A 25,814-nucleotide genomic window follows, 5' to 3' on the forward strand; every position below is an offset into this window, starting at 1 on the left:
ATATTAAATAAATTGTAGTGGAGTAGCCTAGTTGTGTTAAGTGGAAATGGGCCTAAAATGTGTACTTTATTACAGTACATAAGTAAATGAGAATGTTACTTTCCACATCTGTGGTCATTCGGTAAGAGACTGAGATGTCTGCAGAAACGTTACTTTTGAACAAAAGAGCAGATACACTCAATTTCCCAGAGTGCTTCAGTGAAGAGTAGCGGCAGCGGAGGCGGGACGTTTGGACTTTGTTGCTCGGAAACAGTTTAGCGCGCTGCCGTTTGTATGTGTAGGTGTGTTTATGTGTGTGCGTAGCTCTTGCAGCTCTGTTAAACGGATTATTAGTTTGCTGGAGTGTAATAAAAATCATGTCTGCTAACGGTTTAGCGCCTGCTCTGGCTAGGACATCTTTCGCCATTTATATTTCCTGAGCTGCGGGATGAAGAGCAGAAAACAAAAGTCCGACAAATCTGGAGGCAGCAAAAAGAAAGGTAAACAGTTAGCTTAGCTAACTGCTAGCAATACAGCTAAGTTAAGTAGCTGTTAACGTCAGCTGTCAGTCCAACATTAGCCTCGTATGTTAGCTCAATAGCTGATATTATTTTAAGGGGATATGCTCTCGCTTTGTCTCCGTTTGTGTTATTCGTGATTGTTGTCATTCTTAATGTGTGCATTTGTTTTTTAACTTGTAGTCAGTGGCGGAAGTATTTATTTCTTATACTTGCATTTTACTTTAATGGAACTACAAAAGTATCAGCACCAGAATATACTTAAACTAACAGTTTCCAAAATCAAATTAAGCTATTTGTAATTGCACTTTTCATAGTAATGTTAATCAGATTGTTGGCTTGCAACTTCTGATACATTAATTTGTACACCACAGTTCACAACTGGATACCTTGTCATTATGTTCTATGGGAATCAGTATTAACAAGAATATTTTAAGATAGTACATCACAACATCGGAAACGGCTGCAAAATCATATATTGATTAAACAATTTGATCGTCAAACCAATTAACTGCATTCTATTATTACCTATAACAAGCATATACCTACCTATAATTCTTCATATGTTTTAAACAAAGATTGAAGTTTTGTATTATGTTGGATTTAAAGTACAATGTGCTCAAAATACTTGTATTCAGACATGTTAAGATCATATAATAATACTAAACTTCAGGAATCAATAAACAGTACGGATTACGTCTGCTATACCAGGCAGAACCTGCACCAAATACCAAACTTGACTGTTGCATTATATAATGACCTTTGACCTTATAATCTATAGCTTTTCCATTATATATGTTTTGATTTTGGCGAGCTCAATAATATCTCTTTGCAGTCCCCAGCGATGTGTCCCCCTCCACCAGCCTCCCTCCTCTGGTCGAGGGCCAGCTAAGATGCTTCCTGCGGGTGACAATAAGCCGGGTGTTATGGACAGTTCACAAACCTCCGTCTGCAACATTCATCAGGCTGCGCTGGTGGGGAGAGTCCTCCAACGGGACGCACTTCTTACCGAGAGATGGATCACAGCTGTCACAGAAGACCGTCAAGACCACAGCGCGCTTCCCCATCCGCTGTGGGCCGAAGCAATTCACCTCATATCTTACAGGTGACTAAGAAGGCTTTGATAAGTTTTAGTTTGCTATTCTTTTAAGCATATGTTAAAAACCAACCAATAACACATCATTGATGAACAGATATGGGCTCTCTGGTGCTGGAAGTTCTGACAAAACCAGATCACTTGCCGATGGCACGGACTCAGGTCGCTGGCATCTCTCGTCTTTCTCTGTCACACTCCATCAGTGGATTTTACACCCTTGTATCTCCAACATCTGAGAAGCTAGGAGAGCTACAGGTAAGTTGATTTTACATTTAACTACCGGCTGCATTTATGGGACAGTACCTGCAAGTGATGTTTGTTATACTGAAGGTTAGAATTGTATACTGACTTTAAGACTACTGCATGGATTAGATGTTTTGTAGTGAGTAGGAAGACTCCACTTAAACTGGAGGAAACAGTTCTGACTGTTGACTTACTATATAGGGAATAAGAGTAGCCATTGTTTGGCCCTTATCATCATTTAACATTGTAACACTGACAAACAAACCATGGCATAAGTAGGAAAATGTTATAAAACAGTCCTTCAAGGTGTTACATTTTGTGTCCTGAGCAGCAAATAACATGAGCTCTAATAGGTGATTATTGCCACCACCGGTTGTGATTCAGTCCCCATCTTGTTCTCAGGTTTCCCTCAGCTTGGAGCCTTTGACAGAAGCCTATGACAGCAGCAGCTCATGTCCCGCCACAGATATCAGCCTTGAAGGACAGCAGGGCACCACACTGAAGGTGCCCTTGCGGCCTCAATCGCTCTCAGCTGGCAGCGGGAAAGAATCAGCGGGGAGTGGCAGTGGGAACACACCAAGGTATGAATTTGTTACAGTTTATAATCAAATGTCCACATGTCACAAAGGCATAATTATCTCACTGTATATATTGCTGTAATTTAAACAGAGGGAAAGACCACTTATATTTCCAGAGTGAGCAGAAAGACGAAGGCAAAGAAGAGTCCCTGGAGAATCAAATGCTGAGAACAAACAGATCACAGAACAACCAAACTGGTGCTAATCCTTCAAGTCAGGAACCTTCTGGCCAAGCAACCAAGGATATCCTCTCAGGTAGGTCACAGCATGACGTAATGAGAATTACAGAACAACAAAAAAAGAACATTTAACAGTTTCTTAACAAATACCATCATCTTCTGTCTTCAGTTATTCTAGAGCGTGGAAACAAGCTCAGAAATGCTATGGTTGTATCAGCTTTAAACTGTGACACAGACTCTGCCCCGGCTCTGAAAGACACACCTCTGCCTCTCCCAAAGGATAACATCCTGCCAAAGTCCAAGTTAGTGTTTCAAAAAGTTATTAAAAATCAATATTTTCTGTCACTTTATAATGCATAGTTTACAAAACTTTATTGCTGCGTCAGCAGGCCTTCGTCTTCTCCCGCTGGGATGTTTCTTCAAAATATCCTCCATGCTGATTCAGCTCTCAAAGACTCTGAGGATGCTGTTGTAGTCAAAGACGATGGTTTGGACTGTCCTGCTGACATTGATAACAGAGCTGTTGATCTTCTCCTTGGCAGGTACATATGTGTGCACGTATATTACCAAAGTGGAGCTTCTTTCCCAGGATTTTTACCATCTTTTATTTGTACGTTTTCTTTTAGCCTCAACACGTCTCCTCTGCCTCTCTGGGATGGAGAAGGCTCCTTCCCTGAGTCTCTGTCTGGCCACAGCAGTGTGTGCGGGGACAGTGAGCTCAATGATCCTCAATATGATCAGAGCCTACTGGAAAACTTGTTCTATAAAACTCCTGTAAGTAGGCCAAAAAAAACATGCCTTTTATGTGAAATATGAGTGTCAGTTTATGTGAGTTTTTTTAAGTCATTTTTTTCCTCTTGTCTTTCAGATGTCAGATACGAGAATAAATGACACTGATGCAGAGGCTCAAGGGACAGTGTCCTCAAACAGTGTCCCAAAACAGCTGACACATTCTGGACCCAAGATTAGTGGAGGGTAAGGGTCTTTAAATACTCGTTAGGACATGCTGCTGGGACGATAGCCAGTTAAAAGCTCCTCAGAAATTCAGATGGGTGTTGAGAATGAGGATAGACTTCATATACTTACTTCATATACCACTTTCTCTCTACCATTATTCACCATATTTGCGTCCAGTCCAAACTCAGAGTCCCAGCGGCCTGCAGATGCTGCGGGTGTTCCTCCTGGCCTGAGCGCAGAGAAGATGACTTTGCTAAGTTTGATCCGGCTGGCGAGAGTGACCGTCGACTCCCTGACCGTACCGACAGGCAGTACAACCACCACACCTAGAAAGACCTCGAGTAAAGGAAAACCTCCTCGACCATTAAACAGCAAGAAGTGGTAGGCAAAATATCAGACCTTTTTTGATCACATTAAATTAAAGTTAAGATTTTGAGTATCAAATGTCTGTGATATCTGCTTCCTTTTTCATTAGCACGTATTTCATCGAGTATGCGCTCCCAAGGGCTTCCACTTCAAGTCGACATGATCGAAGTAAGAGTGGAGATGGAGACGTGACCAGAGCTGTTGCCAGAAAAGTCGCAGGAGGAGGTACGACCTGTTAAAGTAGCTGCTTTTATGAGTGAAAAACACAGTTCTTGATGCATGTTTTTACTTTGTCATACATGTCGTATACTCTTCTGCTATTTAGCTGTCAAGTTCCACCAGGACTCTGTCTTTCCCGTCCACTTCAATAAGATAACAGTTAAACAATGGCTGGAAACGGATCTGATTTTCAAGATTTACTCACGAAAGAGCGACCAAAAGAAAGTAAGTAGCGTTGTGCTAAACATGACTCATTTGTTTGGTTGAAATGAGTGATATTGTTTAGTTGAAGAGTGATTGATTGGCTCTTAGGTAACCATTGTTTCTATGACAAGTTTATACTCTAATGCCGTGGTTCTCAGCTGGTCTAGCCTAAGGACTCACCACCACCTCCTTAATGACGAAATGTGACCCACATTTTTTAACCACTCAAATAATAATAATTAAAATCTGTGCAGTTTGGACCTGAGATGGAACAAAACATCACAGTATGTCAACATGACAAAACAGTATAATCATCAGCCAAGATGACCCGCAGGCGGCAGTGCATAAGAGGAACATATTCCCTCAACAATTCATTAAATTAAAAGCCTTTTTTCAACAGAAATAAACTGTAAAAGTGCAACATAACTGCAATAACTGTAGGGCTCATCAAGTTTGAAGAATTCAACTGTAGCTGGGATTACCCAATCAGTGAATACATGGAGTGTGAATAAACTACACTACTGCTGCACGCACATCATAGGAAACCAATGTTTTTCAAAATAAAAGCACAGCATAGACTTTTTGCCACAACTTTTGTTTTTTTGAAGCACACATCCGCAACCCACTGAAAACAGCTGCACGACCCACTTTTGGGTCCCGACCCACCAGTTGAGAACCAGGGCTCTAATGTTGACATTTCTTTCTGCCTAACTTTAGTTGAAAGTTGTTCTGGTAATAATAAAGAAATTATAATGTTCATCTGTTTTTGTTGCAGCTGAACAAAATGTTGGTTTAATTTAACATAAGTAGAGGTCCATATTCTATAGTTATATTTTTGATGTATAATGTTTTATATTTAAAGGGTGAATAATGTTTCTGGAAAGCTGATATTATTCAACACCTCTAAAAAAACATATTTTTATATGACTCTTGAAGGAAATGGAGCTCACATACAAGCAAATACAAAATGCCTTTCTGTTTTGAATTATGCCTTGAAACACTAATGGGCACAAATTGAAACTCATCCCCATAAAGAGAGATAACGGTCCCTTCCATCCCCTGTTACAGGCTGTTCCCATCGGTAAGGCAGTTCACCCTCTGCGCTGTCTGCTGCAGAGCCATCAGCTAAGTCAGTGTGTCGTCTTACCTGTGCAGAGGGTGGAAGGAAACTCTGAAACACAGGAGGTTGGACCTCTCAAGGTAATATACTTTTGTTGTTATTTTTTCCAAGGAACTCACATTTGTAAGCCTGGTGTTTGTTTACCAAGTGTTTTCTTTTGTTCAGGTGTCACTAGAGCTCGCTGCAGACAACAAACATTTCTCCTCTGAAAAAAGTAAGAGAAAGCTGGCTTGGAGGGACACATCTCCTACACAATCTGCCCCCAGTCCCCACAGAGAGAGCAGCTCCGGTCCTCAACATGCCGACATCAGCAGGGAGGAGTTACCAGCTTTTGAAGATTCAAGGCTACATGTTTGGAGTCCTCAGAGACCTCAGAAACAACACACTCCCCGTCCCGGCCTCCTCACGTCTCCTCATAAATCACAGCAGCAGGTGGAGGAGGAGGATCCTGAGGTCCTGCTGCACACCTTACTCATGGTACCGGATGGAAAGAACTTTACCTGTGGACCGGGGCAGGCTCCAAACGTGTACTTGAACTGTAAACTGTTCTGGAGCGATGAGACGGCGAGATCTGTCATCAGCTGGGGCCAGAAAAATCCTTCTTTTAACTTTGTTCAGGTCAGACCAGGAGGTCAAATCTTCCCATCTTATCTAAAGTTTAAAATCAAATACAGAATCCAACATAACTTTTCTCCGTGCTTTGTCTCAGGTGACTCCTGTGGCCTTAACGTCTAAACTGCTGGAGCGGATGAAGAACAATGTGATGGTAATCGAGGTGTGGCAGAAGACAGGAAGCTCAGGGCAGGATCGACTCCTCGGCCTCGTTAAATTACCTCTCCACCAGTTCTACATGTCATTTAGGTGAGTCATGGAAAGACAACACCATTTTTTCCCAAGATAGACACAGACTGTGATAACTGAATTTTAGAGGTGGCAGTTATGGGTCTTTGCAATGATTCAGATGTTCAAATCTCGTTCAGCTGCAAGATTAATTCATGAGACTTGTTCACCAAGTTGTTCTGAAATACTTGCGCCCCATTTTCGTTCGTAATCAGGTCGTATCGTTCCCGAGGACCATTGTTGTTCAGTGGACGAGTGAGCGAGTGACACATTGGTCAAGTGATATGCTCCGTAGTTCTCTGAACCAATGACATGGTCATTTAATAAATACAGCCCTCCAACAAAAGGCTATTGGCGCATGCTAACATCAATCAGTCTGGTTTTCTAAAAGAAAGAAGGAAGGGAAGTTGGAGCAGAGCAGAGTCAGACGCAATTCTGTTGAATTTAATGAACGTCACTAACAAATCAATGCATGGAATTTAACGGATCATTCAGTTCACTAAAACGATTCTCTTTGAACGAATCGTTCATGACCAAAACATCTCTACTGAATATTTCTAGTGGTTGAAATCTGATATAGTCAATCAACTATAATACTTGTTAGACAGGAAACATACAATTTTATATTTTTTGGATTTCCTGCTCCTCATGATAGCAAACTGAATATCATTGTCTTTGGACTTTTTGACAGACTAAACAAGTTATTTGAAGACCACTACTTTGAAATTTGTAACAAACCTTTTTACTAACAGTTTAAAGACTAAACAATTAATGATGAATAATGTTCTCATGTGTTACAGTCCTAGAAATGTCCAACATTGTGATATTAGTGTTCAGAGCAGGCAAAAGGCAAAGAAACTTATTGTTATATAGGCTGCCCTCTGGGTGGCGCTGTGGTACAACTCATGAAGATAGAACATGCAGCAATGATGGCAATGGATACTGGAATTTTATTCATATAACATTTTTTTCTTAATAAACTCAATGTGCTTTTGACAAAATATAAAAATAAAGCATAGATAACATATGCAAACAATACAAGAATGTAGCCTAGGTATCAGTAAAATGCAATCATAAAAGTACACAACCAACGTACATCAAACATACCACACAGCAACACAATCAGTGGTAATGTTCTTTATTTGTAAATACTGAAATATAATGTCATAATGAGGCCAACCTCTTTTCTCTCTCCTGCAGGGATCCAAAGATCGCCCACCTTCTCCTCCAGGCTCAGTACCCTGTTTTAGGGGTGGACTGCTACATGCCGGTCGTTGACTTGTTCTCAGGTGGTTGTAAAGGACACCTCAGGGTTGTTTTGGCTCTGGGCCAATCAGAGCAGATCGTTGCCCTCCAGCGAACAAGGGATGAAGAATACGACTCTTTAGCTCGTCCTGTGAGACCTGTTCATCTGCTCGATCTCCAGCCTCATTCTCAGACAAAGGTCAGTATAAATGTTAGTCACACAATGAGTGGAGGGAAGGATGACAGCGTCTTAAATTACCGTTCAAGCATGTTTGTCAACAAGTTCTTCTGGATTTTTTCCTAATGCACAGTGGTGGTTAGATTTGAGTCATTAAATAAGTCGTTTAAAATCATGTGTAATATTAATAAAGTCAAAGCAAAGCACCTTCCTCTGTCTTTATTCATCGTATATAAAACAACTGAATGTATTTGAGTGTTCAGATTTCATGTAATCTTTCTTTCTGTCGTGAGTGGGCAAAAAAGAGAATACTCGCTGATTGTGCTGAAGAAAGAAGAAAAAGTCCTATCACTTTGTTTCACCGTTATGTTTCCACCCCAGGTTTTTACAGCACAACATGAGAGATCAATGAAAGAGCATGTGTTCATCATCAGAGTGGAGAAGGTAAATGGGCTCACACCTCTGCAGTCTACAGTGTGGGGCGAGGCGGACTGCTACGTCCAGTACAGTTTCCCCTGTCAGGAGGGAGACAGTGCTGCAAAGCTGGACCAAAGCGTCATAGAGAGCAGTAAGGCCATTTAAGTTTCTAAAGATTTTCCCAACATGTCCTCTCTCTCTGTGTCACTCTGACCTGGATCTAATCTCCAACAGGCGTGAACCTGAAGCTGTTTCGTACCACAACGACTCTCTGCGTCCCGGACCCGATGTTCGGTCACACTGAGACTCATGTGCTTCTGGCTCCTGAAGGAGTTCCTGCTCAGAGGCTGCTGCTCAGCGCTCTTTCAAGTCAGGGCCTAAGTAATGGAGGGGGTGTGCTGTTTGAAGTGTGGTGCAGGTTTGTGTCTGTTAATGTCCAATTTATGTAATTATATATAAGATGTCATCGCCTTTGACTTCCTTAGATTTCCTGAGCCTAAATCCTTAAAGGAGCAATTCTCCCCTGGAAAAAGCCACTGTCAGTCAAAGCTGGTGTTCTCTGTAATCGATAGAAGCAATAATATTTGAACTGGCCCTTTAATTATTAAAAAAAAACAATTTTGTCAGCAAAACTTCTCCTCTCCTCCCAGCGGTTGTGGCTATCTTGTTGTTATCTAGCTTGCTGCAACACCATAGTCTCAGCGATATCAGTGTAGCAATAATCATTGCAGTTGCACACGTCAGAATTTTAATACTAAAGCTTTCACATATATAATTTTCATGTCTTTGTAGATATTATTATCCAAATGTTCGAGACCAGCTTGTGGCCAAAGGATTGCTTCCGTTGTCCAAGCTGTGTGCGATGGTCACCATGCAGAGACAGCACCCTGACGAGGCTCAGATGTTCTCCCTGCCCCTGATTCCCAGGACGGACAGTCCCACAGGACATCAGCCTCAGCCCTCAGGTACACACACACACAGAGTAATGGCAATATAATACTGTAACGTTTTCTCCAGCATAATTTAACTGTGAGTTTATGTCAGACACTTAAAAGGAAGCAGGAAGAGATTTTTCTTGTGATGTGCCCAAATCGACACAAAATAAAAGTTCCTCGTAGCTGCAGTAGAAAAAAAGCCCTTTAATTATTTTGAAAAGGAATCGAGGACTTTTTAAGTACTCTGTTTTTAATAAACACTCTACAGATGTCTCTGAAAACAGGATTAGCACCTCAGTTCCTGTTGGAAACAGTGACATACAACTGCATCATTGACAGTTTAATAATATCTTGATATTACAGTTAAACAAGACTGCAGTCTCTACAGCCATGCTAGCAGCTCTGTGTACTTTGGCACCGCTGAATGCTAAAATATGGAGGCTAAAATGATGACAAATTTATTAGTACCATGTGCAGTATCAGGAGCAATATAATATTTTCTTAATAACGCTTGTGCAATAGAAGCTGAATAGAACTGCCACCATTACTTCCTGCCTACTTTTATTAGATGACTATTTAATATTGTTTTTTCCTTTAGGCAGCGTCTCTATTTGAGTTGTTTGTATTTTGTATTATTTGTATGGTACTGTATTTTTTGGGAGCTTTTGTCACTGTAATTTCCTTTGGGATTAATAAAGTTTTATCTTATCTTAAACAAATGCTTACATGTGGATGTTTAGCAGGTCTAATTATTACCTTGTTAGTTTAGTGTGTAATTATGATGAAAGATCAGCGGAGTCCGATCAGATTAAATGTCATTAGTTTGCTCATAAACCAATGTGCTGGAAAATAAAACAAATAATTCAACGATGCGACGATCTGTTACGACTCAAACGCAGCATCTTCTACAGGTAACTGCAAACCGCGCAGACATGTTACATTTTTTGATCTAATGTGTCGTATTTTTTCAGGCCTGCTGGACGTGTGCGTGAGGTACAAGCACCGACCAGTGAGACCCGAAGGGCAGACCGGTAGAGGAGCTGCCGCTCGTGTTGTGACGCTCGTGGTCCAAGTGCACAGAGCGTCAGGTCTGCAGGCCGCAGCGAGGTACATCATCGCCACTGTCCTCTTTATGTGCTTTTATTGTGTTTATGTGATTAGATCAGACGTGCAGATAGATCACCTTTCCTTTTGTCTTTGCCTAGAAAGATGTTTTTGTTGGGTAAATGTTTGTGAAACTGTTATGGGATGATAAATGTGCAGCTTCCGGGTTTGAATGCAGTTATTTAATATGTGAAGATAAAGTGATCGTGCTTAAGATGCTAATTTCTTTACATTACATTACATATTTATAGATACTGTCCTGATGTTTATAGTTTGCTCCTGTGCACCCGTCTCTCTGTTTCAGGGTTTTATCAGAACAAGATGAAAGATTCAGCTACTTTGCCGGTGTGGGAGTGAACTCATACGTCACGGTCCAGCTCTCCTTCCTGCCTGAGAGCGAGAGAAGGAGCACCCGCGTAGCTGCCAGGACCTTCTGCCCCGAGTTTGACCACCACATGGAGGTGTCCTGTGATGTGCTGGTTCAGAGGAGCAGCGGAGAAACCTGCAGCCTTGCTGAGCAGCTGGAGGAAGCAACTGTTGAGTTCACTGTGTGGAACAAAGACAGTCGCAAAGGTAAGCTAGATTTACACATATACTGTATGTTGTTAGTTGTCCCACTTACACTTTATTTGCAAGTGATTAAAGTTTTAAAAAGTGTTCCTAATTGTTGCGTATTTTCTTTAATAAAACTGCGTACAGGATACATTTGAAACAACATTAAATTAGTCCACATTGTTAGCTTTTTATTTTAAGTACAGTCTGTTTAATAAGTTACTTTCTTGCATATGTTGTTGCAGCAGCTCTCACTCATAAGCCAAAGGATGTGATGTTGGGCACAGTGAAAATACCACTGACTGACCTCATCAATAAAAGAACAGGTATGTTACACTCTGAGTGAGTGGATGCTGGATGAAATAGGTTTGCTGATGGACACACAGTCATTATTTCTTTCCCTACATGAAGGTATTTCTGGCTGGTTTGGAGTTTATATCCCTCAGGAGACAAGCTCCTCTGAGCACCACCACATCTTGGTCGGGGGCCTCGAGATCTCTGTCAACTTCGCCCACCACTCAGACAGGGAGCGAGTCATTAAAGCTGCTCAGGGCGTGGGCTGGGAAATATCCCAGAATGAAGTGCAGGACGAAGAAGAAGCCTGGGAAGACAGCTTGAGAAAAATGTCTTTGACTTTTTCGATGCCTCGAGCGTGGATACCTGTCCACTGTTTACTCCTGCCGGGCCACAGTGAGCTTCAGCGCTCCACCTACTGCTACTTCAGGTACAAGTTCTACGATCAGGACGCCTTCTGTTCCCAGATGAAACACCCCTCTGTGGAGGAGGAAGGCCAGGCCACGGTGGCTTTCCAGGGAAGTAGAAGTGTGGAGCTGAGGAGCTCTCAGCCCTTGGTGTGGTATCTTCGTGAGGAGAGGCTGGAGGTTCAGGTGTGGGTCGCCTTTAAGAAAGACAAAACCCAAAGGCCCAGAGACACGGACCGGCTGGTGGGTTCTGCATTTGTCGATCTGTCCTCTCTTGCAAAGACGCCCAAGCAGAAGCTCACTCTCAGTGGTAAGAAATTATTAATTGTATTGATTCATTAAAATGGCAGCTACATTTTTCAGCATGATCACAGTTTTTTGGTTCTTCAGGAGTGTACCCGCTGTTCAGACGCTCCGCAGCAGACCTACAAGGAGCTGCTCTCAGGGTGCACATCACCCTGACAGCAGGTTCCTTCCCTCTGGAGGTTTCCGCTGGAGTTGACACTCAAGTGGACTCGGACAGCCAAGAGGAGCTCTTACCAGAAGCAGCTATTCGAACCCCCTCGCCTCACACACCCAAAAACTCCCGTGTGCAAAGCAGACACAAGAACAAATCCACCAGAACGACTCCAGACATCACGTCTGTGCAGCACACAGAAACCAGCCTGGATGAATCTTTCCCTGTGACCGTCCAAGTGGATAGAGCGATGCATCTGAATCTGAAAGGTGAGCTTGAATCTTTTTTTCCTCCACCTGTTTTTCTTCTTACAAACAGCACATTAATAAAGACGCGTGTTTCTGTGGCAGGTTGTCCTCTTACAGAGCGCAGTGGAGGGGCACCATGCTGCTGTGTGTCCTACCTCACTGCAGACTCTGATGAACCTGCGTCCACAGCTGTCATCGCCAACACTGACTGCCCTGTGTGGGACCATCAACACGAGTGCAGGTCCGGCTATATTTGACACATAAACTTAAATCTTTCAGGGTAAATGTAGGCGACTGAATTACATCAAATGTCTTGCTGATGATTTGTTTCCTTTTTCAGGCTTTCAAAGCAGCTACTGGTTGATCCACAGCAATCTCTTGTGTTCAAAGTCTGGCACAAAGGAGGTACAGGATTCACTTGTTGTATTCATCAGATTGATCTGTTTGATTTATTAATTAACTCTTGGATTGTTTTACTTCCATAGAAACGGAGAGGGTGCTTGGATTTGCCTCTGTAGACCTGTCCCCCTTACTCTGTGGGTTCCAGTCCGTGTGCGGTTGGTACAACATCACAGACTTCAGCGGTCAGTGTCACGGCCAGCTCAAAGTGTCCATCACCCCACTGAGGGGGGTCCAAGACCTCCGAGGACAGAGAAAAACTGTGAATGAAGAAGCTGCAACAAACTCATCAGTGAGAGAAAATATTCATACCTACAGTCTGCCTTTCAGATAAAAAACGAGTCCTAAAAAATGTCAGATTTTAAAAGATTAATGTTGACGAATGTGTTTCATTGACAGACTTTATTCCAGGCGCTCCCGCTCAGCTACCACACCACAGCCACATACAGCAGCTTCCCCGCTCACATCACGCGATACCCAGAGCAGAAGATTTCCTCACCTGACCACACAGAGAGGCTGTTCTCTGAAAGGTTACCCACACATTTCTATATACACAATATTTAAAGTGGCAGTAAGCAACATGAACAAAAAAACCTTCCACCTCTCTGTATTACTCCGCTACACCAAACATGCACGCACATTTTGCAACTGCTGTGTGCCACGCAGCCGTTGTGTCTCTCTGCAGCACCGCGGCAAAGAGAGAGAAGAGAGATGCTGTTAATTCCAAAAAGTACACTTTACTGCTGACAAAATGTTATCATTATAGTTTTGATTCTTGGTGTGGACCACCTTTTTACCTCTAGGTGTTCGAGCTTAGTGCTACCGTTAGCTGTTACCATTCGAGCTACCATTACCTGTCAAGAAGGAACAGAGCAACCTCTGCATCGCTCTTCAGCCCCTCCCACTCGTCCGTTTTCTCCTTCTTTCTTTTTGCTTCTTTAGCAGGATATTTCGTCATCGGCAAAGGAGGTACAGGAAGTTTACCGCAGGTTGCCATAGCTCCTGACTGTAACAACCTCTGTCACAAGTCATGTAGAAGCCGGATGAGGCTAGTTTGTACAGAGTCGCTGTGATTGGCTAGTTACGAGAAAAGCTAACCCTGATTGGTTGTTTGATTCAGACTGAACACATTTTTTAAGAAACTAAATACAAAGTGGCGGGCGCTCACAGTCACAGATCAGCAATCAGCATTCTTCCAATTTAATATAGTTAATGACATGCTATGATCAAAATGTGTTATTTTAACCAAATTCTCATGACATAATGTCGCCTACTGTAGCTTTAAATAGTATTTCAGCATACTGAAAAAGTTTTAATAGTCTTTAATAATCTGTCTACTGGTGTATTTATTAATTGTCTTTACAACTGTTCAGGTCCAGTGAAAGCGACCGCCACTTTGAGCACATGGACAAAGTGCGTCTTTACCATCAGGGTCTGCAGGAGCAAGCGGCCGCTCATTCTGTCTGTAGCAGCAGTGCAGGAGACATCAACCCCTCCAGCTCCTTCCTGTTTTCAGCACTCAGGTATCTTTCCTCACATAGACAGTCCCACATCATTGCTTTGTTAATTTGCTTTTTTAAAACATTGTATTGACTATGAGTCTTTGTTTTTACAGGAAAAAGCTAAGTGAGCTGGACAACATCCAGAGATACTTCAGCCGCAAGCTTTCAACTCCGACCTTCCTGCCCACGAGCGAGCCTGAATGTGAAAGCAAGCACGAGGAGGAGAGGGACGCAGAGACGGACTCGTGTCAGCTTCTGCTCAAGTCCAACCAGTTAGTTGGAGAAGTCAACAATATCATTAGTGGTGAGCTGAAGATGATCCACTTAATGGGTCTAAGATATTCAGCCGAATGCAGAGACGGTTTTTCATGATTCCTGTTGGTCAATAAATATTTTTTAGCATTCATAAATTAAACAGTGGAAGGTACTTATCTTACACTTGAAATAGAAAAAGGAGCTATTTAGGGTTAGTTTCTAAAATCTTAACTGTCCGCTTCCACCAGGTCTACACGAACACGAACTGGAAACGATTCCCTCGAACCCACAGAGCAGCTCGACAACTTCCCCTGTTGGAGACAACAACCCTCAAACTGTCTCTGAGACTTTCTCCGGTCCACCCAGAGCTTCACATACTTCCAAACAAGCTTTGTTTCCTCCGTCATCGCCTCTGCCAAAGATGCCTGAAGAACAGCCAGACTCTGAGCCTGAGGAAGAAAGGGACAGACAAAACTGTGCCATGTCCGAGGATGAAAACAAAGAAGGGTCTGAAGAAGACGGATCAGAATGCAGAGGGGATGAGGAAGCTGATGGTGAAGAAGAAGCAGAGGAGGATGGAGATTACGAGGAGGTTGTTGTGAAGCCAAGGCCTCTGAATGAAATGACCTCTTTAACAGACAAAACCAGTCCTTGGACCAGCATCATGTCCGACCCTGACCTTGTTTCACTGGAGAGCCTGGAGGCACCAGAGGAGCCGAATCTGAGCCAAGATGAGGATGAGAACTGGGAGATGATAAATCTGCAAACTCAGGAAAGAAAGCACGAGTGTGCGAGACGAGAGGACAGAGAGCAAAGTGAACAAAGTTTTAGCGGATCAGAAGAAGACGTTTTAGACACAGATAGATCTGATGAACGGACACCACAAGCTTTACATAAGAGACAAGAAGAATCAAACAGCTCCAACGAGCAGTCAGGTGAAGAAGGTTCATCACCCATCACCGATACCCATGATGCTTCAGGCTCCCCAGACAATCAAGATACTTCACTCCAACCGTATCCTTGATCTGCATTGTGTTGTCTTTTATTCTAGTTTTAGCTGTCATCATTTGCTTTAGAAAGCCATGTAAGATACAAGATTCAAAACCAGTTTAGTTAGTAAATTAACTTTTAATTTTCATGTAAATAAATCTGTTAAGTCACTTTCTAACGCTGAATGAGGTAACACAGTTAGTGACGCGTTTTCCGTCACCAAGCAGTGATTGGTCTACCAGTAGGCGGAGCTAAGCGGCTGTTTTTCAGGTCTGCAAGTGTTGTGAGTAAACAGTAATCTACTATGGCTGAACAAACAAAGAAAAGATGGATGACTACAGATACAACTTCAAAAATAAGTGAAAATCCAAAGAAAAAGAAACAAACTCGACGCTCAGATGAAGGCAAACAGTCTAACAAGGAAAGCGACCGTCAGCGAGCCAACCGTGGACGTCACACATGCAGCACTGTCTGGATATCTGGGAAGTGTGCTCCTGCAATTACCGTATATCGCCAAAGGTGCCGCCAAAGAGAACAAAACTGAGATCTTTGAGATTACAACTTTAATGTGGAAAGTTCTGAGTCTGCTAGTTCATTTTATGTACAATGTACAGGATATGTACAAATGGTTAGTGTTGGCTACTAAATAATTTCATGTCAAACATCTGTGAATTATATTGAACTAGAAGCCAAGTTAATTGGATGTTGGAACTTGCTACTTGGATTAGCAGCTTGGCTCTACGTCGCACTGATTGGTTGAAGTGTCCAAAGGCATTTTGGTCTGTGACTGTTGTTTACCCCCATAAAAACTGAAAACCAACTGAGGGGTTCAAACACAAAATGGTCTGCCAATGCCAGGCTACTCGTGTAGTTGCCATGACACAAACAGACCCTCTGCCACTGATTCTATGTGAGGTCTAGATTTGATTGTTACAGTGTGTTAAGACAGAACTCAAAGCAGTTCGCTCGCTTGTGATCGCTTTCTTCACTTTGATGTTATTTGATGGCTTTAAAAATGCTCTGACATTTCATCTGCATGATACCATCATGCTGTGTTTATTTAATTTCTTTAACAACCTGCATCAAGCTCAGTCCCTGTGGAGGTCCCCAATTTCTTCCTGCCCTCTCACCAACTGGAGGCATCGATGAGAACCATACGACTGGCTCCCTCTTTCTCCCGGTTGTCCAGCGACCCAGTGAGTATTTGTCACCACCTCCACCTCCGCCATTCACAGCAACTCCTACTACTTTACTTTACACTCCCTTCTCAATGCATTCTTACTGAATACAGTTGCTGGTTCTAATTTTAGGGAGATATATTCGACTAATAAGACATCAAACAACACAGTATATTAAGTCAAAAAACTGCCATGCAAAGGGTGTTCTTAATAGGTCACTTCAGGCTGAACGCTGGTTGAAGATAGTTACACTGTGTACCATTTTAAGTTCAGCGTAATTAAAGTTCCACCCTTTATTGTACAACCTGACACGTGCAAATACATCATTTACATTCTCTAAATACTCTCATAGGAGTCGTGTATACATCTGGTGTTCTTTGTTCCATCCTTTGTTTACACTGCATGTCGTCTATCTGCCCTCACGTGCTCTCTGTTCCGGTGTTAATGTTTTTCCCCTTTCCCATATTCTCAGTACATAAAGTTTGTGCTCTCTAGCTTCACAAAAGGAGTCGATTAGGTAGTTTGCACAGTCTTAGGATCAGAAGAATAGCGTGTGTTTACATGCCATCCGTCACCTCTAGTGTGCTCTATTCAGGGACGCTGTGGTGTGTGGGAATTTTCCAGGGATCATCAAGGGGGTAACTCGTCTTATATGGGGGGGGCAATTTATTTTATGACGTTTACTTGGTGACCCCCGGCTTCCCCCCTGGAGAGCAAAGAAGGATCATCTTATCTTGCTTACGTAGGCCAGGTGGCTGATTGAAGTACCATTTGGGGATGGGGTAGGTGATGCAACCAAATGTCTGCTGTGGGCTGTAGTATTGCAAGAACAAACGCTTCCCTTTGCCCTGAGGATTAATCACCTTTACAGTCAGAGCTCAGGCATCTGACAAAGAAACCGTTGCATAATAAAACCGGACTTGTGACCGGTGGTTATGTTTTTGGATATCAGGTCATGAAATTAAAAAGCAACTTGGCAAACAGAACAAACTGGAGACAGGCCTATTACCCAAGGAATCTTTACTGACTCAGAGTATGTTTTGAATGATCTCATAGATCTTAAAAAAATCCTCAAAGCTGCAACAAAAACACAATTTAAAACATATATACAACTATTATTTACATACAAGTTAGTAAAAACAATGATGTCTAAATTAATAGATGCTCAAAGGACCTAATAGTAAATATTTTTTTCTCTATAACATTGTCCCAGAGCATAATAAATGAAGGGTTTAAATTGTTGATACTGAGGAAGCATATTGATATTATGTAACATATTTCCATAGTTTCAAACACGTCAGCTGGGTGACGATACCACACACCTCAAAAACACAATAGGTTAACCTTTGACTAACTGCACTGTTTGTTCTGAGTCACACCTTGTAAATATGAAGTCTTAGCACTGAAGCGTTCTTCATCCCATTGTTTACTTGCAACCACGCTCACTGCAGATGTGTATTCATTGTGATGTTTCCAGGGGCGAAGCTCTCCAGGTCACAGTGTGCCACCGCTCAGAGGTCCCCGACAGCGTCCCAGCATGTCGCCATCATCCATGAGGAAAGAGACGGAACGGATAGCAAAAATATTTGCAGCTCACTTTGACAGCAGTCATTAGTGTGCTGCGGTTTGTTAAAGATGGATGATCGATTTGTACTGCTCAGTGGTTGAATTAAACCCGTTAAAAGATCATGTAAATTAAATGTAAAAATGTGTATTTTTATAAATAAATATTTACTGTTAACTGCTTTACACAAAAAATGTCTTTTTGTATTTTTTGACTTTTCTATAGGACAGCTGAAGAGAGACAGGAAATGTGGGGGTTGGGGGATGACATGCACCAAATGATCAGCAGACCAGGAATCGGTCCTGTGCATCCAGTGTTGAGGACTGTAGACTCTGTACATGAGTCACCTGCTCTACCATCTGAGCTAAACCAGCACCCTGACATTAATCATTTTTATACCCTGGCTGTAGCAACAACAGTGGTCCATCTGTCCCAATTTGGTGTATGTAAATGTATTCCAGGTTTTCAAATTGTTAAACATAGGGAATATGTTATATTGTTATATTTTCACTGCTTCCTGATTCATTTGCTAAAAAAAAAAAAAAACTATGTGAAAGTGATTTCGAGGCAAATTTCAAGTTCAAAAAACATTTTTGATAACTAATTAAATATCAACAGCGAAGTCACAATAGCTAAGGTAAGCATTCAACTAATTCTCACTTTACTGTGAATTTTGTTTGTTTTTGCATATTTGCATTTGTATATTGTATATTGTTATTTGCATTATGTTAGCTGCCAAATGACTACGGATAAAAATTAGCATTCTTGCTAACTCTGGCATGTTTACATCTTGTGTTTTTAATACTGATGTTGATCAACATGCTCTGTCCTACGAAAGAGTATTAGGGCCACTCTATTTAAGAATATAGTAAAAAAAAAAAACTGGCCCTAATACTCCATCGTACTGTCTCTATTAAATACACAGATTAATAAATACTGTTAGCTGGCAATGATTAACGTTAGCAAGAAATTTAAGCTTTCCCTATCTCATTGTGTAATGCTATCAGACAGTAATATAGCTAGGTATGGTAGGTAATGGTTGATGCTATACCTAGGAGACAGCTAGTGATATCGACTTGTCAATTAAAGCGACCATGCCCCTAATCATGCATTACTCTAAACCTTTAATAAAATAAGTGAGTTATATAAAAATTTCCTCAGTACAGTTGTTATCTTTGAGGAAAATAAGCTACAGAGACCAAAACCGGTTTTATACCAGGTTTTAAACATGCTAATTTATGCTGTGAAGTTGGTCATTTTCACATGAACCTAATGGGGATTGGCTTTATTTTGAAGGCAGCCTCAAGCGGCCACTCGAGGAACTGCAGTTTTTGTCACTTCCTTGTCTTTATTTTTCATTTTTCCTGCAGGTTGACACATGTCTTGTGTGCAGGGTTTTCCCTGAGGGCGGTGCAGCTCCTTTAAAAGAGTCAACAAGTGTGTGTGAGAGGCTGTACTCGCTTCAGTCTGCTCAGCGTCGTTCAAACTGTTGCAGGTTGTTTGAGTTGCGGTCCTATTTGAGGAGGCTTGTTTTTCTGTTTTCTTTTTTCTTTTTTGCAGTTTAAATTGACATGATAGTTTGGAGCTTCTTTATTGCTAATGGCTCAACAGCAGGACTTGGCTGTCAAAGGACTATGTTTTCAAAGCCTGAAAGTTGACGTTGGCTGCAGCCCACCTGGATCTGACATGAGGAGGACGGATTATTAGTTCTTTTATATATTTCATTAGCAGCATATAGTCCTGCGGGCACGGGACAGACGCGCGTCTGCCCCCTTTTTAAGTCATTTTTCGTTGATAAAACTTGATCGTCTTTATCATGGTTGGTTTAAGTAAGCCGGATGTGGCTCCAACAGCCGTTGTCAAGGTATTTTCAGCTGGAACAGCTGGCTGCGTGGCCGACCTGGTCACTTTCCCGCTGGATACAGCCAAAGTCAGACTGCAGGTGAGGGTCTTTACCTGTACAGGGAGTCAGTGGTGAAGATGTTAGTAAAAACCGAGGTCATTCAACCTCCAACAAATCCCCTCATATTTGTAATCACCCACCAAAAACATCTGTAGGGTTTGTTATTTATTAGCCTCTTCACTTCACAACTATTTAACTAGAGCTCTGTGCATTTAATCTCACCTATAATGTGGTCAAAGCACTTTACACAATGCCATGATATATTTCAGGAGCATATCTTCAAAACATTTATTTTTTTCTCATAACAGCAAAATATAAGAATATTGACCCATTGATTTATTCTATGGAGAAATATTGTAACACAAGTCCCCGTTGATAAACAAAGGATGGGAAAGGGAAGACGTATCGCAAATGAAGAGTGATAATTCTCATGTAAAGCGACCCCTAAGGGCCATATTTCTTCACTCGGCACCGTTTTGAGAAAGCTAATTTTCTGTTTCAAAACATCCAAAGATTTACTGTTTGTTTTAACATTTTATTTGTGCTAGATTCAAGGTGAAACCAAGTCCTCTTCGGGAGGCCAGAAGGCAAAATACAGAGGTGTGTTTGGCACCATCCTCACCATGGTGAAGACTGAGGGCCCGAGGAGCCTGTACAGTGGACTGGTGGCAGGGCTGCATAGGCAGATGAGCTTCGCCTCGGTCCGCATCGGCCTGTACGACACCATGAAGCAGTTCTACACCCGCGGCTCAGACAGTACGTGCCAAACTGTTTCGACAAACGTTGTAGACGGGAAGGGGATAAAGTCTGTCCCTGTTTATCACATTGTTGGGTTTTTTCATATTTATTTTATCATTCTAGTTTTATTTCTAACAGCGAATATAAGCATCTGAACATGTTCCCGTTTGCATTTGACTAAATGAGATCATCGCTGCAAGAAATCTGATAAAATAAAATAAATAAATAAAATATCGAAAAAAAAAAATGATTAGGGAGAAGAAATTGAAGTAAGATTTCACATTAAGGAAGGCTATAATGTTTAAAATATTTCAACATATATTAAAAAAACAAGATAATTTCGTATTCACAACTTCAATTGCAAACAGTTGGAATTCATCGGGTCAATGCAGTCTCTTAAATACATAGTTATGTTCATAAAATAAAAACATGCCTTCTTTGGGAGGCTACAACCACAACTATAGTTGGGCAAACTGCAGAGAGAGATATGAGACTACACTGCCCCCACATGTCAGAAATAATAAAAGCATATTAGAGGAAATAAAAGAGTCACTATTACATTACTGTAAAACAGATTATTAAGAGCATAGAAGCCTGACAAATGCTCTCAACATACAAAGAGCTGCCTTCTCTGAACTGGTTTTACAGAAATGCATCCCCTGGAGGAAACAGAGCGCAGGGCAGATTCCTCTCTCAGGGATCAGATCTGTGTTGATGCCAGAGGCTTCAGATGTCACTGTCCATCACTGCAGTGTCATTAACTGTAAAGTTTTTATCTCTTTACATTACTCCCGTCTGCAGACCAGGTCGAGAGGCTGTCAACAGATAACTAGTTTAACCAGTTATTAGGCAGAGTGGTTTGCATTTAGCTTTGCAGTGTGTCTTTAGCTTCACCTTTCAACCATATAGGAAGACATTTTAAAGGGCCAAACTAAACAGCCATATTTCTGCTTTATTGTCTAATTAATTCCACAGCGCAGCCCTGTTCAGTCTCTAAATACTGTGTTAACTTGCTCATTGCATCAGAGGATAATGCATCTAACAGTATTTCTTGTATCACAGATGCAGGGATCGGGGTTCGGCTGCTGGCGGGCTGCACCACGGGGGCGATGGCGGTGGCCCTCGCTCAGCCCACAGATGTGGTGAAGGTGAGGTTCCAGGCTCAGGTCCGCCTGCCTGAGAGCGGTTCAGTGAAGAGGTACAACAGCACCATCGATGCCTACAAGACCATAGCCAGGGATGAGGGCTTTAGAGGGCTCTGGAAAGGTAAGAAAGATTGTGGTACAAAGTAATGACTTAATTCTATTACACTGTAGAGTTCTTTTTAAGATTATTTTTTTGGCTTTATTCGATAGCAAAGCTGAAGAGAGACAGGAAATGTGGGGAGTAGAGCGTGGGGGCTGACATGCACAAATGATTGGCAGACTGGGAGTTGAGCCTGCGATCAGTGCGACAAGGACTGTAGCCTCTGTGTATGGTGCGCCTGCTCTACCAACTGAGCTAAACCAGCGCCCCTGTACTGCTGGGTTTTTTTAGGATTCTTGTCAACAGCCATGACTTACTTAACTTATATTTATTGAATGAACCTCACAAATATCCGGTCTTAAAGGGCAACTTAACTGATTTTACAGAGGCGATTGACTGCACGCTGCCTTAACATTTTCCAGGGCAAACATTTAAAATGAGTGATACCTGGGATTGTTAAAGAAAGCAGGATGATTTGACCACTCAAGCATGTACAGGACAAAATCAGCAAAGAGATAAGAGGTAGGGTTTTGTCCACAGGGGGCGCCAAAATCAACACAAACCAAAATTCTTCACAGCAGCTTTAAGGCTACCTTAGCTAGGTACATGTCGAAGTGTCCTTGGGCAAGACACTGAACCCCAAATTGCTCCAGAAGCAATGGCCATTGGTGTGCATAGATCCTGATTGGAGCTTGGCATTGTAGACTTGGCCCTTTTTACACTGCGGTTCCGCCTCGGCGGCGTAACAAAGCTCCGCCGTCATGCAGCTTGGACCAAGCAACACCGGCGTGAAGCCGCCCCAGTGTGTGTTGGTACACAGCGTTCCGGCATAGCGGAAGTTAAACATGTGCGAGGTGCAAACAAACAGCGGGTGCTTCAAATACACACACACTGTGCTGTTCCGCCCTGCCGGCTCCGCTGTTCACACACACGCCGTCTCGCCTCTCGCCCTGTTACTACCTCTGATGCCAGCTCAGAGGCGGAACGATTTCGCCCCACCATCCCGTCTCCGTGCGTTCTACATAGAAGAGGCAGAATAGAGGCGAAATAATCCCGCCTTGAACTGGCAGTGTAAAAAGGGCCACTGCCATCAGTGCGTGAATGTGTGTGTGAAAGACTAGACAAGTGCTATATAAGTGCAGTCCATATCACTAGCATATCACACCAAAATCTCTGACTAAAGTGACAGTGGTTGCATTGCATTGTGGGTAATGTAGACTGCAGGTTATGACAGCGAAGAAGAATATGTGGAATATTTAGACTGTATGTTTTATTTTGTTCAAACTGTCCATTGTGAGTCTGAAGATGTTTTGGTTTTGTGATGCTAAACTTGTGGAGTCTTCTCTTCTTCATGAAATATCTCACTGTCCTTCCAGGTTGTCTGCCAAACATAACCCGCAATGCCATCGTGAACTGCTCCGAGCTGGTGACTTATGACATCATCAAAGAGCAGATCCTGAAGCACAACCTTATGACAGGTGAGTGCAAACATTTCGCACTAAGACAACACTGTGTTCTTCGTAGCCCTTAATAACTTAAGCATATATTTTGTTTTCAACAGACAACATGCCGTGTCACTTCACTGCAGCCTTCGCAGCAGGTTTCTGCACCACCATCGTAGCGTCTCCGGTGGATGTGGTGAAAACGCGCTACATGAATTCGAGGCCTGGGCAGTACAGCGGTGCTTTGAATTGTGCCTTCACCATGCTGATTAATGAGGGAGCCACATCTTTCTACAAGGGGTATGTTGTGTGAAAGGAAGCATAAACAACAAAGGCAAATATTTGACATAGCAAAAAGTGATTTTGTAATTCTTTGACAGATTTATGCCCTCGTTTCTTCGCCTGGGATCCTGGAACATCGTGATGTTTGTGAGCTACGAGCAGATTAAAAGAGCGGTGATTAGATGCCAGCAGTCCTGGGAGTCTCCACTCTGACCTGTCAGAAAGCTGGTTTGGCACTGGAGCGGTGTAACTGGTGCGTCAAAATACAGGACGAGCAGCATCAAGCAGCACGTGCCTTTCGGGGTCTGTGGATTTCTGACAGCTGCTCGTCCAGACCTGTTCCTCCTCAGGGACAACAGCACGTGTGTCTTATTACAGAGACCGTGCTCAGAAGAAAAACTGCAGGGAAGATTTATGCTGAACTTTTGCTGACTTGCACAAAACAGAACTTTATAATATTTCAAAAGAAAAAGCAGGTGTGAATCACAACATGAATGAAGGCTGAATTCCATTTAGCTGCTTCAGTTTGAGGCTCCTGGTGTTGTGTCGAGTGGCTCTCTCTCATGACTGACTGGGACACTTGAATAGAAAAGAGCTTTGTTTATTCTGATAGTAACACCTGAGCTTTTCCTACTAATGCAAGTCAACATGTCTGCTGTGAAAAAGGCCTGTTTACAGAGTCTAATCTGGTGTGGATGGGGATTTAGGACAGTTACTTTGTTTTGTATTTCATGTCTGGTTTCAGGTAACACTCCTTTTTTTATGATCAGGTGAGAAAAAAAAATCGCACAGGGCCTATGTACGTTTTGCCTGAAGGTGAAGCTGAAAGTGGCGGCTAAATGGATGACTGTGGTCGAGAATTTTCCCTCTTGGCGTTGGACTGCTTTTCCACAAAGATGAGACTGTTTGAGTTTGCTTGCAGCCTGTAAATGTGCCGCTTATTAAAGCTAATATGAAGAGGTTTTAACTGTCTTTATTTAATACTGATACCTCTGTACTAGCTACCAAAACAAACTGACAAACAGCAAGATTAAATCTAAATAGCTATTATATTGCCTGGTTAGATTCAGACAGAGATTAACAGCCTGTAGACTTTAGGAAGCTTTGTTTGCATTTTCAAAATACTTTGGAAATGTTCCAAGTAAAAATGTATGTAAAGTATGTAAGAGGGGACGTCTTTCTTTAGAGATGACTGAGTTCAGAATCCACAAACACATAACAGGGGTTTGCACGGTTGTGTTTTTTTAAAGGGGCAGTCAAAATCAACAATATTCAACAGGTGCTTTTACTTTTTTAGTTTATAAAATTAAAAACAATTAAACTTTTGGTGTTTCAAAAAGAAATAAAAGAAATGGCTACTATTTTTAAAGAACTCCTGTTTTAGTTACGAAACACTCTCAACTGAGAAGCTGCAACTGGGGAGGGTTTTCTGTCAATGATCTATGCAGCCAAAGTGCCCAATATTAGGATGTGGATGGAAATTAACTCTGAAATACCCAAAATAACCAGATTTATACTTAAGCAATATCACACTGGAGGTCGTGATGTTGTACTGAATATCATCACAGCTGTGATTCGATGCGGCCTCGTGCTGCAGATAATCACAGCAGTGCTAATAGTAGTAAAAAGTAATGATCAACAACAGATTATTTTTTGCTCCACCAACCCAACTAGTTCCACAACTTAACTGAAACCGGACTTTTGTTGCCAAGCAACCCAACATTCTCCTGCCCTCTGTGTCTACAGGTTACCACAGATCAGCTGTTTTTTATCATGTACATTTATCTGTTTGTTTTAATGTATCATCAACCAGAGAAATAAGAGTCTGCTGTGTGATTCAGAGGTACCAGCTTGATTAATGTAGACATACACGCTCTGCTCTAATGTTAATTAACGGTATTCGGAACACCTGGCTGAGGCGGAGTGATACACAGAGTGAAAAGTCCCAGTGATGTTGTGCTCTATATCAGCACTCATGGAATGCCTCTTGTCCAATCAGATTACTTGGTTGGAACTAACCATTCATCCATAGTATTAATATTATGGAATCTTTGAAAGTTACATATTTTGAAAAATCCATCTAATCTGTAATAATGTGTGTATATATATATATATATGCAAATATCGCAATTAAAACAGGACATTGAAACCACACCTACACAACTTCATCCATCAATGAA

General features: G+C 42.0%; 2 protein-coding genes across 2 annotated transcripts; both read left to right on the forward strand.

The window, feature by feature from the left end:
- The first annotated feature begins 399 nt into the window (after window positions 1–399).
- c2cd3 (C2 domain containing 3 centriole elongation regulator) lies at window positions 400–18,271 on the forward strand. The gene is made up of 33 exons (XM_069668409.1): window positions 400–479; window positions 1,333–1,602; window positions 1,691–1,848; window positions 2,239–2,417; window positions 2,506–2,669; window positions 2,763–2,895; window positions 2,983–3,135; window positions 3,220–3,367; window positions 3,462–3,568; window positions 3,728–3,931; window positions 4,026–4,141; window positions 4,242–4,360; window positions 5,408–5,539; window positions 5,625–6,077; window positions 6,169–6,320; window positions 7,500–7,743; window positions 8,104–8,290; window positions 8,374–8,557; window positions 8,932–9,104; window positions 10,046–10,181; window positions 10,483–10,751; window positions 10,976–11,056; window positions 11,142–11,741; window positions 11,822–12,157; window positions 12,239–12,377; window positions 12,477–12,541; window positions 12,622–12,827; window positions 12,935–13,065; window positions 13,909–14,058; window positions 14,151–14,341; window positions 14,541–15,306; window positions 16,370–16,478; window positions 17,938–18,271. Exons 1-33 carry the CDS (start codon window positions 428–430, stop codon window positions 18,073–18,075), a joined length of 6,645 nt encoding a protein of 2,214 aa, XP_069524510.1. The 5' UTR covers window positions 400–427; the 3' UTR covers window positions 18,076–18,271.
- Window positions 18,272–19,509: 1,238 nt separating this feature from the next.
- LOC138596842 (dicarboxylate carrier UCP2-like) lies at window positions 19,510–25,213 on the forward strand. Its single transcript, XM_069668269.1, has 6 exons — window positions 19,510–19,966; window positions 20,476–20,683; window positions 21,728–21,931; window positions 23,287–23,388; window positions 23,472–23,652; window positions 23,733–25,213. The coding sequence occupies exons 1-6, from the start codon at window positions 19,841–19,843 to the stop codon at window positions 23,845–23,847; spliced, it is 936 nt and encodes a 311-aa protein (XP_069524370.1). The 5' UTR covers window positions 19,510–19,840; the 3' UTR covers window positions 23,848–25,213.
- The last annotated feature ends 601 nt before the right edge of the window (window positions 25,214–25,814 follow it).

This window comes from Semicossyphus pulcher, unplaced genomic scaffold (genome assembly GCF_022749685.1).
Source record: "Semicossyphus pulcher isolate SPU_LCO1_2020_fin unplaced genomic scaffold, fSemPul1.0.p SCAF_19, whole genome shotgun sequence".
Lineage (NCBI taxonomy): Eukaryota > Metazoa > Chordata > Actinopteri > Labriformes > Labridae > Semicossyphus > Semicossyphus pulcher.

Coding starts and splice junctions, on each gene's coding strand:
- c2cd3 (XM_069668409.1), top strand. CDS start 428: ATGAAGAGCAGAAAACAAAAGTCCGACAAATCTGGAGGCAGCAAAAAG. Junction 480..1,332: donor TGGAGGCAGCAAAAAGAAAG/GTAAACAGTTAG, acceptor ATCTCTTTGCAG/TCCCCAGCGATGTGTCCCCC. Junction 7,744..8,103: donor AGCCTCATTCTCAGACAAAG/GTCAGTATAAAT, acceptor TTTCCACCCCAG/GTTTTTACAGCACAACATGA.
- LOC138596842 (XM_069668269.1), top strand. CDS start 19,841: ATGGTTGGTTTAAGTAAGCCGGATGTGGCTCCAACAGCCGTTGTCAAG. Junction 23,389..23,471: donor GAAGCACAACCTTATGACAG/GTGAGTGCAAAC, acceptor TGTTTTCAACAG/ACAACATGCCGTGTCACTTC. Junction 23,653..23,732: donor GCCACATCTTTCTACAAGGG/GTATGTTGTGTG, acceptor ATTCTTTGACAG/ATTTATGCCCTCGTTTCTTC.